This window comes from Tachypleus tridentatus, chromosome 6 (assembly GCF_004210375.1).
Source record: "Tachypleus tridentatus isolate NWPU-2018 chromosome 6, ASM421037v1, whole genome shotgun sequence".
Lineage (NCBI taxonomy): Eukaryota > Metazoa > Arthropoda > Merostomata > Xiphosura > Limulidae > Tachypleus > Tachypleus tridentatus.
Window position 1 is genome coordinate 32,140,804 of NC_134830.1, and position 13,518 is coordinate 32,154,321.

A 13,518-nucleotide genomic window follows, 5' to 3' on the forward strand; every position below is an offset into this window, starting at 1 on the left:
GAAGGTAGCTAGTCAACACCACCCACCGCCTACTTTTGGGGTACTCATTTACCAACGAATAATTGGATTGACCGTCACATTATAACGCCTCCACGGCTGAAAGAGGGAGCATGTTTGGTGTGATAGGCATTCGAACACGCGACCCTCAGCTTACGAATCCCGTGCCTTAAACGCCTTTGTGAGAAATTCAAAACAAAACAAACCTAAAATGTTATGTAAACTGTATTTCGTGATGACGAGAAACCCATATGAAGCAAAAATATATGTCAAAATTGCTGGTATGGATATTAACACTTTAAATAAAATAAAATACAGAACAACGTTTCGACCTTCTTAAGTCATCTTCAGGTTAACAAAAAGAGTTTGATACTGCTACATGCTTTTACTTTGGTCTTAGGTCTCAAACTATCGTTTAAGCATTTTTTTACGGATTGCTATGTAGGTAGCATAATCCAGTGTTTTTCAACTGGGGAACCACAAACCATTGATGTTACACGGACTTCCTCGAGAGATGCCGCGAAATTTTAGTAAAATGTTGTAAAAACACAAGAACAAACAAATTGCTGCTTCACGTATATCAATAGTTTATGTGTATACTAAACAAAAAATGATTTGTTTGTTTGTAATTAAGCACAAAGCTACACAATGCCCACCACAGATATCGAAACCTGGTTTCTCGCGATGTAAGTCCGCAGACATACTGCTGTGCAACTGGGAGGCATGTAAAATGAAAATTGCCACATTTAATTTTACCTGTGACCTGTTAAGGTAGCATCTCTATGACCCCTTTTCCCTCTTAGCTATACTGTTATCAGTATCGTGGATATTGTTAACTGGGTATAGGGGTACCTCGAGAAAAAAATGGGTAGTTAAAAACACTGGGCTATTTAAACACTTAATACAAAACCCTGTACAAATAGGCTTCAGATTACTCAGAATTATGCACAGACTAATACTTGAAGAATGCATAGCCAAAGGACGCCTGGGATACCACTCTAATGATTTGTCTGAGTATGTCAATATATGAGTCTTTTACTTCACTTGAGGCCCGGCATGGCCAGGTAGGTTAAGGCGTTCGACTCGTAATCAAAGGCTCGCCTGTTCGAATCACGGTCGCACCAATCGTGCTCGCCCTTTCAACCGTGGGGGCATTATAATGTTACGGTCATATTCGTTGATAAAAGAGTAGCCCAAGAGTTGGTGGTGGGTGGTGATGACTAGCTGCCCTCCCTCTAGTCTCACACCGCGAAATTAGAGACAGCTAGCGCAGATTGCCCTCATGTAGCTTGCACGAAATTCAAACCAAACCAAACTGGATGCAACAGTGGGGTCATCTAGCTTTCAAACTTTCTTGAACAAACTGTGACGATGGTAAGATATCACATGAATGGATATGCAAATTGTTTCCAAAGAGACTGAACAACCTCTTCTGTACCTGCATCACTGAATGCTTTAAAAATTAAATTATTCATGACAATAACTATTACTTGTAGGCACTCAGAATACGAAATTCCACAAGGAGTCAATTTTCTTTCTTCAGCATTCTGATCCATAATTTAAAACAGCTGCCACAGAAGTAGTCCTAGTGGAAAAGAATATAAATTTTTGAATTAGTTGTCTAAATAACATAATGACATAAAAATAATGTCTATGTATCATTTGGTGATACAAAAACACTTTTGCATAGCCTAGAAAGCATAACAAATATGTTAATGTTAGATTGTTATATAATAAAAACTACTCTGTATAAGTGGGTAACATGGTCAAAAGCCTTCTTGTTGTTTACAGATGAGTATATATACAAATATATAAAACATTAAAAAGTTTCCAATAAAATGATCTTAAGTAAAACTACAATTTACGTAGCTTAATTATTCTTGCATAGTTCTTACCCCAACTTCAATTTTATTTTATTTACTTTATAAGTGTAAATAATAGGGTGGTTTCACAATTATTTTAGGAATTATAAGAACTTTTAAACGTAATTGCCTTCTCACAACTGGATGCAGACAGTAAAAGGAAAAAAAAAATGTTTGAGTTTAGATGCAATGTATGCATTCATTTCAACAGAGCACTCAGGTTTGCTTAGTAGCAGCGGGAATTTTTTCCGCTAGATGCCATCGTTCCTTGTCATGTTAGTGAGTGCAAGAAAAATGATACAAATGTAAAAATCTTCTCACAGTTGTCATTTTTTAAGAAATGTAAAGGGAAGATATTCAATTCAAATATATGTATTTGACAATAAAATCGTGCATGTATATATTACCTGGGTGACCATATATATATATAAACCAAACAACATTAAATATATACACAAACGCCTTCCTTTATTTGTATTTTTCCGTTCATGCTTCTATCTTCAAAATATTTAATATAATAATTCGATGGAGAATTTTTAATGTGAAATTTCTTTGAAAAAGTAGCATTTATGTTCACAGTAATTTTTCGTCAGATTACCTATTCAGAACATACAAATACTGAGAATCGATATGGATAATGATATTAGATTTTAAAAGTTGCAAAAAACGAATAGTCTTTCTGTAACGTACTCTTGAAAAGAAGTATTTCGATATTTATATATTTTTACGATTTACCTTTAACCGTTCAAGAGACACTGAGCGTGATACGTTGGCTATAACGTATACAAAAATGCTTCTCTGTAGCTCAGCCGCAAGCAGGAAGACGTATAATGCTAAGAGTCGAGGTGAGCGCAACATAGACAGCCTACTACAGAGCTTGGTGTATAACAGGTGTGTGTTTTTTACAGCAAAGCCACATCGAGCTATCTGCTGATCCCACCGAGGGGAGTCAAATCCCTAATTAAAGCGTTGTAAATCCGTAGACGTGTATAACAGGAAAACAAATTATACTTTAAAATTATGGTGATTAATTGTCATTTCATCTCAGTATGCAAATACAGTATTAATCTAAACCTTGAACCGACATTACAGCTAGAAATGTGAATAACAGCGAAAACATACCAAATGATAGCATTATTATTATTATAAGTTTTTATATTGTAACATCACATACTTCTTGTTAAAACAGTATGCTAAACTAGCTACATTATTTTCAAGGTTAATTTAGCTTCTGGTTTTTGTAAATAGTATTCTCTGATCCAAAAATTAGGAAAACATTTGCTGTTCACTACATTACTGACGGGTCCGGCATGGCCAGGTGGTTAAGGCACTCGACTTGTAACCTGAGGGACGCGGGTTCGAAACCCTGTCACACCAAACATACTCACCCTTTCTGCCGTAAGGGCGTTATAATGTGACGGTCAATCCCACTAATCGTTGGTAAAAGAGTAGCCTAAAAATTGGCGATGGGTGGTGATGACTAGCTTCCTTCCCTCTTGTCTTATACTGCTAAATTAGAGACGACTAGCGCAGACAGCCCTCTTGTAGCTTTGCAAACAAAACAAAACAAACCTGTTTGTCTGGCATCGCAAATTGTTGTGAAGAACTGACTAAACTGATTTCAATGAAGGAGGATTTGTTTGTTTTTTGAATTTCGCACAAAGCTACTCGACGGCTATCTGTGCTAGCCGTCCCTAATTTACCAGTGTAAGACTAGAGGGAAGCCAGCTAGTCATCAACACCCACCGCAACTCTTGGGCTACTCTTTAACAGAATAATAGTGGGATTGAACGTCACTTATAACGCCCCCACGGCTGAAAGGGCGAGCATATTTGGTGCGACGGGGATGTGAACCCGCGACCCTCAGATTACGAGTCGCACGCCTTAACACGCTTGGCCATGCCGGGCCGCGATGAAGGAGGAACTCACGTGAACTATTAGATGGCCAAAAAACCGTGAATTATATCATTCAGGGAGCAGGGATAAGTTCATTTTTCTATATCAAGAGTTATTCTTAAAAAGTTTTAACTTGATGACACTGCTACATTAGGGATGACTGGCGCAGATAGTCCTCGTATAGGACTTAGCGTAAAATTCAAAAACAAACAAACAAAAGCAAAAATCCTGTGTGAATGTAGAAAGAAATACATAGAATAAACGTTATGTTCCTTAGAAATAAAACGTAAAAAACAAAACACTAAAGTCGCATGCGTAAAGGTGAACGCCAGATATGTATTTTAACGTATCATCAATATGAAACAGGTCGAAAAATACTTTGAAATGCGGTTCTTCTCCAACACCAACCCAAAACTAAAACAGAATGAATCTGTTTAAAAACTACAGAAATAATCCAAACTAACGATCACTCACTAAACCGTAGGCCCACCGTGGCCAGGTGGGTTAAGGCGTTCGACTCGTAATATGAGGGTTGCAGGTTCGAGTCCCCGTCACACCAAACATATTCACTCTCTCAGCCGTGGGGGCGTTATAATGTAACGGTCAATCCCACTATTCGTTGGTAAAGGAGTAGTTCAAGAGTTGGCGGTTGGTGGTGTTGACTAGCTGCCTTCCCTCGAGTCTTATACTGCTAAATTAGGGACGGATAGTGTAAATAGCCCTCGTGTAGCTTTACGCGAAAGTCAAAAGAAACCACACTAAACCGTGACAGTAGCACAATCAACCGAATTTGACAAGATCTGTTTACCGTTCATACACGTGGCCAGACTTGACTTTTACTCGTATTTTGTCACCTGAAGACAACATTTCTGTGGCATTTAATTCCTGTCTTTTGTCTTTGTAGCGATATATAAACTTTGTATTTCTTAGCACTTATCATACCTGAAAAAAAATAGACTATTGTTCTATCGAAACACGTTGTATATTTCACCATCAATGCAGTTCTTCTCTCTGCTCACAAATTGTTCTTTACCAACATATTATAATATCTAAAGTTACTTTGTTTGATCTTTAAGTTGCATAGCAACTCATCGGATGTATTCCTCGACAGCTTTAATTTCATAAAGGCTAGACAAAAATTTGATTAAATTTTTTTCAAATATATTAATCTCTATTTTCAATACATACGTTTGTTTCGATCAAGTGATGTTTTCTGTATGAAGTTTAACCTCAATCAAACTTTAAATATAACTATTTTTTCTTAGCAAACATCCATTTCCACAAAGTACTGGTTATATAGAATGCATAAAATGGAAGACAGGTGCATCCTTTCTCTCTTCTTGCTAATTAGCTTATTACAACCACTTGCAGGTCATATGGTGTACAGTTTTCAAGTGTTGCATCACGATAATTGTAATCCAACATAAGACTCCACTATTTTGTAAAAGTGTCACAGTACTTTGTAAATATATCTAAGAAGATAAATATACAATCAAACCCCCCAGTGGCACAGTGGTATTGTCTGCGAACTCACATCGCTAGAAACCAGGTTTCGATATCTGGATCGACCAGAGCACAGATAGCCAATTGTGTAGATTTACGCTTGATTCCACACAAACAAACAAAATTTTTGATTATGTTACTTTGTTCAGTGCAGAATTTGTTATTTATTTGATCGTTAGCTGTTTGCTATTTAAGGCTAGTTATCTTCCCCTAACTTTGTAATTTGAAACAGTAAATTTCAACTTTAAATAAATAATATATTTTTCACACGTTCAATTATGATTAGTATCATAACGAAATCGGGGAATATTTATTTGGTTTTGTGTGTGTTATCGGTGAAACTATTAAGACGTCACATAATACATAACTTGGTAATTTATTAAACCTGATAAAAATTTCACCTTTCACCGTGTCTAATGATATTTGAAAAAAACTATTCCATCATGAATCACTGGGTCCGTAGAACTGATCGAAATAAATTATTTTTCACTGTGTTGTTTTAAAGCTTACTAATATGTAAGCTATAAAACACGTTGCTTCTAACAGCACCGTTAACTCTTTCGTTCCCCACAGTGACAGCACGGTATTTCTGCGGACTTAGAACGCTATAAACCGGGTTCCGATACTTGTGGTGAAACTAACAAAGATAGTCAGCACTCTTCTTTGTGCTTATTGCCAAACAGCAACAATAATTATTTTGCTATGAAGGAAACTTGTAATGTGAACTTACCATTAAACTTTTATTTTTTATATTATCTTAGTTTTTAATAAAATTCCCAGCCAAAATGTGTATTTTCTTATATCAAAGCCACATTGGGCTATCTGCTGATCCCACCGAGAGGAATCGAACCCCTGATTTTAGTGTTATAAATCCAGAGACTTACCGCTGTACTAGCGGGGGGGGAGGCAAAATACACTTTACATCTTCATTACTGTACAAAAATTCCAAAGAGACAAAAGGATGGTAGAAATATTATTAATGGTAAACGAGATTGAATCTGAGATAATTAATGTTTTCTGTTCGAGAATCAGGTTTAGTGCTACTTGCAACTTCTTTAACATTCTGTGAATTTGGTTTGAATTTCGCGGAAAGCTACACAAGGGCTATTTGCGCTAGCCCTCCCTAATTTAGCAGTGTAAGACTAGAGTGGAGGCAGCTAGTCATCACCACACACCGACAACTGTTGAGATTCTCTTTTACTTGGAATTGATCGTCACATATATAACGCCCCCACGGTTGAAAGAGCGAGCATGTTTGGTGTGACGGTGAATCGAACCCTCGACACTCGAATTACGAATCGAGTGCCCTGACCACCTGTCCATGCTGTACCCCTTTCTTTGAGAGTTTTGAAAGTTACTGCACTTCTCAGGTGTTCTTTTGTTTAATTTTGGCCCGACATGGCCAGGTGGTTAAGGTACTCGACTCCGCGGGTTTGATTCCCCGTCACACCACATATGCTCACCCTTTCAGCCGTGGGGCATTATAATGTGACGTTCAATCCTACTATTCGTTGGTAAAAAAGTAGCCCAAGAGTTGGCGGTGAGTGGTGAACATTAGTTGCCTTCCTTCTAATCTTACACTGCTAAGTTAGAAACAGCTAGTACAGACAACTCTCATACAGCTTTGCGCGAAATTCCAAACAAACAAACCTTGTTTAACTTAAACATCTATGCACTTTTAACTTTTAAACTTGAACGTACAGGACTCTGAGGATAGTTTTACTCCGTCACTTAAGATTGACAAACTTGGCTTGTCAGAAACCAGTCAGTTTTTTAAGATATATATTTTGCTGTTCTTTAATCATTTTTATTAATATACAAGTGAGTTATTAGTGTTAGCAAATGTTCTGGTGCAACCAAAGAAGAACATTTGCGCAAACTTCGAAAAAAAATGTCGTATACGAACCGGAGGTGTATATGTTTGTTTTATTGGTCAAAACAGCTAATCTTCACGTTGCATTTACGAACATTCACAAATTTTTAACAACTGTTCATTGTAAATTATAATAACAAAGCCGACTATGCCAACTTTTATACTGATTATATATTTTAATAGTAACATTAAAAAAAATACAAGCATTGCCAGATATTATTGGAATGTATTAATTGATTAATTATGTATTAAATCTGTGTCGCTAGTTGTTCTTGAGTTGTTTACTGTATTAAAGACACTCGTCACTGAAACTGACATGAACCAGACTTTACACAATTAATTGCATGAGTATCCTTTCTTAAAAGGACTGTGATGTACAAACCATCAGACATAGTCATGCCATGCTGACACTGCAATGTATAGTAATAGAGAGTTATCAGTAAAGCATGTATACACGGTCAGCTTCCGGTCAGTTACCTCTTCCTTTCTTTATGAACTTGACGATGACCGAAGAAAATCGAAACGTATAAAATTTTCTCAACCCAAACGAGCCGTTTCTACATATATATAACGTGATATCCTAGAAGGCAACGTTTGCATCAGTAACAACAACTACACATAGTGAACAAAATCTGTGCACGTTAACAGGAGTGTTTTCTGTTTTTATTAATTTCTCGCAAAGCTACAAGAAGACTATCTGCGCTAGCCGTTCCTAATTTAACAGTGTAAGACCTACCGCCAACTCTTGGGCAACTCTTTTATCAACAAATAGTGGGATTGAAAGGAGTGAACAGAAACTTTTCACATTGACAAGAGCGAACAGAAACCTTTCTCTAATGTATCGTACTATCTATACAAGAAGCAATTTTTAGTTGTGCTTTATTAATTCGTATAACTACAATAATTGGTATTTTCAAATTCCTACTTCCTCTTAAGTTTGTAAATTATCTGTCATTCATATAAAATAATATGAATAATATGAAGCTCACTGCATTATAAATATTGCACACTCTATCATGCTGTAATAAAAATCGATAAATGTTTCTAAAAACATTGTATGTAATAACATTAATGGATGGTATTTCTAGCCTCATTATATATACTGTAGAAACCAGTACCAAATATATCGCCCAAATATGGCTCAGTGGTTAGTGTGATGGGTTGTGGACTGTAAAACAAACGAGTTGCAACGAGCTGTTGTGAGGAAGAAGTATGTTATAGCCGTGACAGTCAGTTTCAGTATTCGACTAAACGTTGCCGTGTAGGATGGTGTGTACTGCTGACTGGTTGCCTTTCTTCTGGTCAGCCGTTCTAAATTAAAGATGCTGGTAATATGACTTGGCGTTTCAGCTTCTTTGTTGCATAAGATTCTGTTCAGGTTGAAATAAATAAAAAGCAGTGAAAGACTAGAGGGAAGACAGCTAGTCATCACCACTCACCGCCAACTCTTGGGCTACTGTTTTATCAACGGATGGTGAGATTAACCTTACAATTATAACGCCCCTACGGCTGAAAGGACGAGCATGTTTAGTGTTTTGGGGATTCGAACCCGATTTAGAAAGTTAGCATAACAGTTTGTTATTCAATAATATTTATTAATACAACAACGATTTTTTTATTTAAGTAACTTTCCTCATGATAATTTACAGGAAAATTTTTAGAAAATCCAACACACTCTAACTTGATTTTATCGAGTGTTGGTCCCCTTTGGAGCAGGGGTAAATCTTCGAATTTACACTGCTAAAACGAGAGGTTCGATTTCCCTCGATGGACACAGAAGATAGCTTAATGTGGCTTTGCTATTAAAACTATTAAAAGAACGTCATATTTATAATTTTAGTAATATTTTTACTTGCGTAATTAAATCAAAATACGTGCTATATTTTTACATCCTGGTGTTATTTTTCATAAACTTGGCTTACCTTGCAAATTATTTAAAATTTATCAAGAAATAATAGGATTGACAGTCACATTATATAACTTTGAAAAAACTTACACTAGAGGACAGATAGAAGCACCCAGCATTAGTGTTATAATGGCGACTCCAGTAGGAGAAGAAGTTCATCTGACTTCGTATCAGGTTTGAATGAAACTTGTAAAATGTACGAAGTTGTTAAATAATTAAGGTCAATGAACAGTATTTACTGCTTATTGGTTACATATTTTGATAACACTTGTTATTAATGCCATCCAAGTAATATGTTGTTGCTAGTGGCAGGGCAAATAGGATATTTATTTTTCTCTTTTCTTTTACTTTTAGGTTGTAATTTGTATCTACAGAAATGTTGAACTTAAAACTGAATACAGATTAAAACTCTAAATAGATTCTCATATTTTACGCCACATGTGGAATATTGTGTACGGTCTAGAGCTCCTTACCTCAGAAACTGAAAAGTGAGATTGTTGGAAAGTGTTTAAAAATTCCGCCGGCTGGTAGTAGGACTACTGCTTGTACTAGGATCTTAACTGGGAATCATTTCATATGAGTTTCCTATTAGAATTAAATTATTGAAAAAAAGCAAGGCGACTGATATCTGATAAATAATCTCTAAGCATTACGTTTTATAAAGCCCATGACATGACCTCCACTTTCAAGTATTTCTCTCATTTTTATCTAAGCATGTGTAATTTTTAAACGGTTTCTTAATCACGTTCTCCACAGTTAAATCAACTTGTACTGAACTGTATGTACTGTATTTTCAATCACAACTGCCTGTTCAGCATAAATCTTAAGAACCAGGCTTTACTTCACTGATTACATTACCAGTTCCCAAAATGAAAAATTTTCTTTTTAAATTTCAGGAATAAAATTAATCCATTAATAATTTTAATAAGATTAAGTGTTATGGAAAGTTTTTTTAAAACTAATCAACCACAGTGAAAATAGGCATAAAAATAAGGGTTTGGTAATAGTAGATTAACTGTTGGTATTCTGACACTAACTTGTGCAAAAGAGGGAAGAGATTTTAAGGAAAAAATGAGCCAGAAGATTTTAAAGTTCCAAAACAATATTGATATCAATAACATTGGTAAAGTTAAAAATGTAGTGGTTGTGTAATTGATGGCTTCCAAAATGAAATGGAGTAGAATCATATATTGGCATTTTTCCAAGTTTTGTTTTTTTCAAGATATTAATACTAACAGAAATGTATAAACTTTGTGCTATGAGAGACCTTAATTTTTAGAGAGGTTGACTGTTTTAGTCTGCTTTCTCATAATGTTGAAGAAGCTGAAATTCTGGAGGATTACATTATATTTTTACACTCAATATGTGTAAAAAGAATGTGTAAGATCTTACCTAGATGTGTAAGAGCTCTTGAATTTCACTGATTATGGGGTTATTATCTTAGATATTTTTATTGGAACCCATCAGTAGTCAAGTTGTGGTTATAGGGTGGTAAACATTCATTAACTACATGATATGAGAATATTGGGTGGTTAAATGTACTAGAAGGTAAATTAAGTGAAACTGATGTTTTAGTTGTGTATGATCAAAGGCAATGAGAGTCTATTTCTTCTAAAGTCTGTATTCCCAACTAAAAAATATTTCTAACTGTATGAATAGGCTGAGCAGGATTATCAGTCAGAAACAAGTCAAGTTTATAAGAATGCAAACTTTGTTGATGAAATAGGAGATGTTGAGATTTATTGATATTAATAAAAAGTAACACATCTATCAAGGGAAACATAACACACGAACAACAGGAACCATTTGTTTTTCCCAGACTGTACCTATATACTTACACTTGAGAGAGGACAAAAACAAACAAATTCTCTATATTTTTCAGAAATTCATTATCTTCCCTTTTAAACTCCTGTATGGTGTCTGTCTTCATGAGTGTAGGACAGAAGCCTCGAGCACAAAAAATAACATGAAATGTTTAACTCATAATTTTTATTATGGTGTTATTCACCTTAGCTGTCTTCACCTTGTTATGATATGGGTCGTGGTTGTTTTCAGTCACAGAAAGTAGTTTCTTAGTCTCAAAGTCTGTATGAGCACAACCTTTGCAAAACAGTGCCTTCTTGTGAGAACATTCCCAACATATTTATGTACTGTTCTTTTTTAAATAGCCTTCCGTACACAGTTTGGAACCTCATTTATTGTTCTTTATGATCTCCATAATGGTTGAAGAGAGACTGATTTTTTTTTTCTGGTAATTCAGAGCATATAACCAATTTTTAAAAATGCTACAAAGCTCACAAAAACCATATGTTGCCACCATCCAATGTAGATCACACAATAGTCACTCAGGTAAGCAAAGCAGTGATTACCTAGGGTATTTTAAAAGAAATAGAAAAGGTGTGCTTTTTTTCTATCTTCCACTTTTACTAAGGGGTATGTGTTCTACATTGCAGTTTACATGAGGGGGGTTTTGGTCTATCCTCAGTCTTCACTACTGTCTATGATTTAATTTCATAAGCTAATGACCCTATATGAAATAGCACAACATAAAATGTTGCTTTTACTTTATTACCTACATTTCCATAAAGCAAAAAGTTTTCTTTTTGTAAATTAACAATTTAACTTGGAGATAAATATAGTCTGAGACTTTCCATGGAAAGTTACAATGGTTTACCTAGGCCAAAAAAAAAAATGTGTAACTTTAAAGTTCCATGGTTCATGCACTCCATCTTGCTTTCAAAACTTATAAATTCTCTCTGCATTTGGTATTGTATTATATATAATCTATAAATATAACTGGCTTAGCCTTTTATAAAATCTCAAGTTTGTTCTCTTTCATTCTTCTGAATATAACCCAAAAAAACCCAACAAGAATACATTATCCTATTAATAAACCTAAATAATTTTGGAAACATTGGTAAAATCACTTAATCCTTCTTGATGATGAAAAACTCGCTTAAAATAAAAATGTATCATAGAATGGCTGGTATAGGTGTTTACACTTTTTTTGATAAGCAGAGAACAACACTTTGACCTTCCTAGGTTAACCTGAATACCCATACCAGCTGTTCTGATATACTTCTAACCCTTATTTTATTTTCTCAAGTGAAAGTAAGAAATTTTAAGCTCTCTGTTATATTGGAAACATTATTAAAAAAACCTAAATTTCTAAAACCTTAAACTTGATACTGAATTTGTACAAGGCAAAAGTAGAGACTCCCATGTCATTATGTAAATAGCATAGGTGGTAATCTTTTGCAACTGATTCATCAGCCTTGTAGGCAGTTCAAACTTGGCATTCACAAACATTATAATTAAGTCTTTAATAAAATTATGTTGTATAGTTTTGTCATATAGCATTTTATCATTATACAGAAAACAAATATATATTTGTTTAAAAAAATTATTTTAGCTTTACTAAAATAAAACTATCTCTATGGCTTCAGTTAGTTATTTACTGTTATAAAATATTATTGAGTGGGCTTCCTTCCATATTAAATATGTGACCTAAATGTTTCATTATCATGTACTTCCAATACCACAATTTTTATTTTTTGTACTTATGGAATTTCAGTCAGTTACTTCTTTTTGAACCTTTTTTTTGCTTGGTTTGTTACACTTTAATCTTCCAACTTTTCATGTCTTTGTCTTTTAATTAATTCTGTTTAACTCCTTGTGTGGAATTCTTAGTTTATTTACTCATAGTTATCATGAATTCAGAGTTTAATATTTACTAATGTCACTGGTTGCTATAGCAGTTACCATTAACTTGCTTACAAAGGCATTGGTTCATCAGAAGTTATTTTCATGTAGTCTTCAAATTTGCCTAAAAATCATCCTGTCATACCTTATTCAGGGGTACTTACACAAGAGGATGATTTTTACAGCATGTTTCCTCCCCCATTTATTCTATGCCACAAAGTCATTTTTATCTCCAGTAGATGTGTCCAGACTTTCTCCTTTCCTGAAGTTGATCAACCAGGTTTGTTTTATCTCTATCTCCCAGTCTCTTTGATTCCTCTAAATTCCTTTTAAGTGAGATACATTTGGCCCAATTAAATGTTCTTTCCCTCCCTTGCCAAATAATTGTTTGTGCCAATTAATTTGTTGCCTGGTTACAATCTGAATTCATTATGCCTCAATCTCCACATAACATAGAAGCCCATGCTTTGACTTATCGTTGGCTTGAGCTTTTTTTTTTGAATTCACAACAATTAGATTCTCTTCTACCTCTGAAGGGTTCAAATCCCAATACTTTGGTTCTATTTTCCTATCCTCAGGTCTCTTATCCATCTTCCATTCATCTGTTGTCTGAAACTTTTCATTATTCCTTTGAAGAGTTTTTAGTGGAAACTTGTGTTCTGATGTTTTCTACTCCACCATGATTGTTCTCTAGCACTCTTCCTCTCTAAACATGCCTCACCTATTGTTGGGATTTCTTGGGTTGGAACACACTTTTTGCCCCATGTCTGTCTACTTCA

The 13,518-nt window shown here is 34.9% G+C and overlaps 2 protein-coding genes across 4 annotated transcripts in view; one reads left to right on the forward strand and one right to left on the reverse strand.

Annotated features, from left to right (window-relative positions):
- The window catches only part of LOC143252195 (tryptophan 2,3-dioxygenase-like), a 51,071-nt gene that overhangs the window by 25,702 nt on the left and 11,851 nt on the right, over nucleotides 1-13,518 (reverse strand). Inside the window, exons 1-2 of one of the 3 annotated variants that reach the window (XM_076503947.1) lie at nucleotides 4,944-5,023; nucleotides 1,488-1,582 (exon numbers count right to left, since the gene is read on the reverse strand). In XM_076503947.1, coding sequence (XP_076360062.1) covers nucleotides 1,488-1,553 — 66 coding nt within the window. In that variant the 5' untranslated portion in view covers nucleotides 1,554-1,582; nucleotides 4,944-5,023. Of the gene's footprint in view, nucleotides 1-1,487; nucleotides 1,583-2,594; nucleotides 2,716-4,943; nucleotides 5,024-13,518 lie in introns of those variants that run through there. The other 2 variants (XM_076503946.1, XM_076503945.1) reach the window with 2 other exon arrangements.
- Nucleotides 9,074-13,518, forward strand: part of LOC143252196 (transmembrane protein 272-like) — a 40,027-nt gene continuing 35,582 nt past the window's right edge. The window contains exon 1 of the mRNA XM_076503948.1: nucleotides 9,074-9,211. Within this exon, the coding sequence (XP_076360063.1) occupies nucleotides 9,167-9,211 (45 nt within the window). The 5' untranslated portion in view covers nucleotides 9,074-9,166. The remainder of the gene's footprint in view (nucleotides 9,212-13,518) is intronic.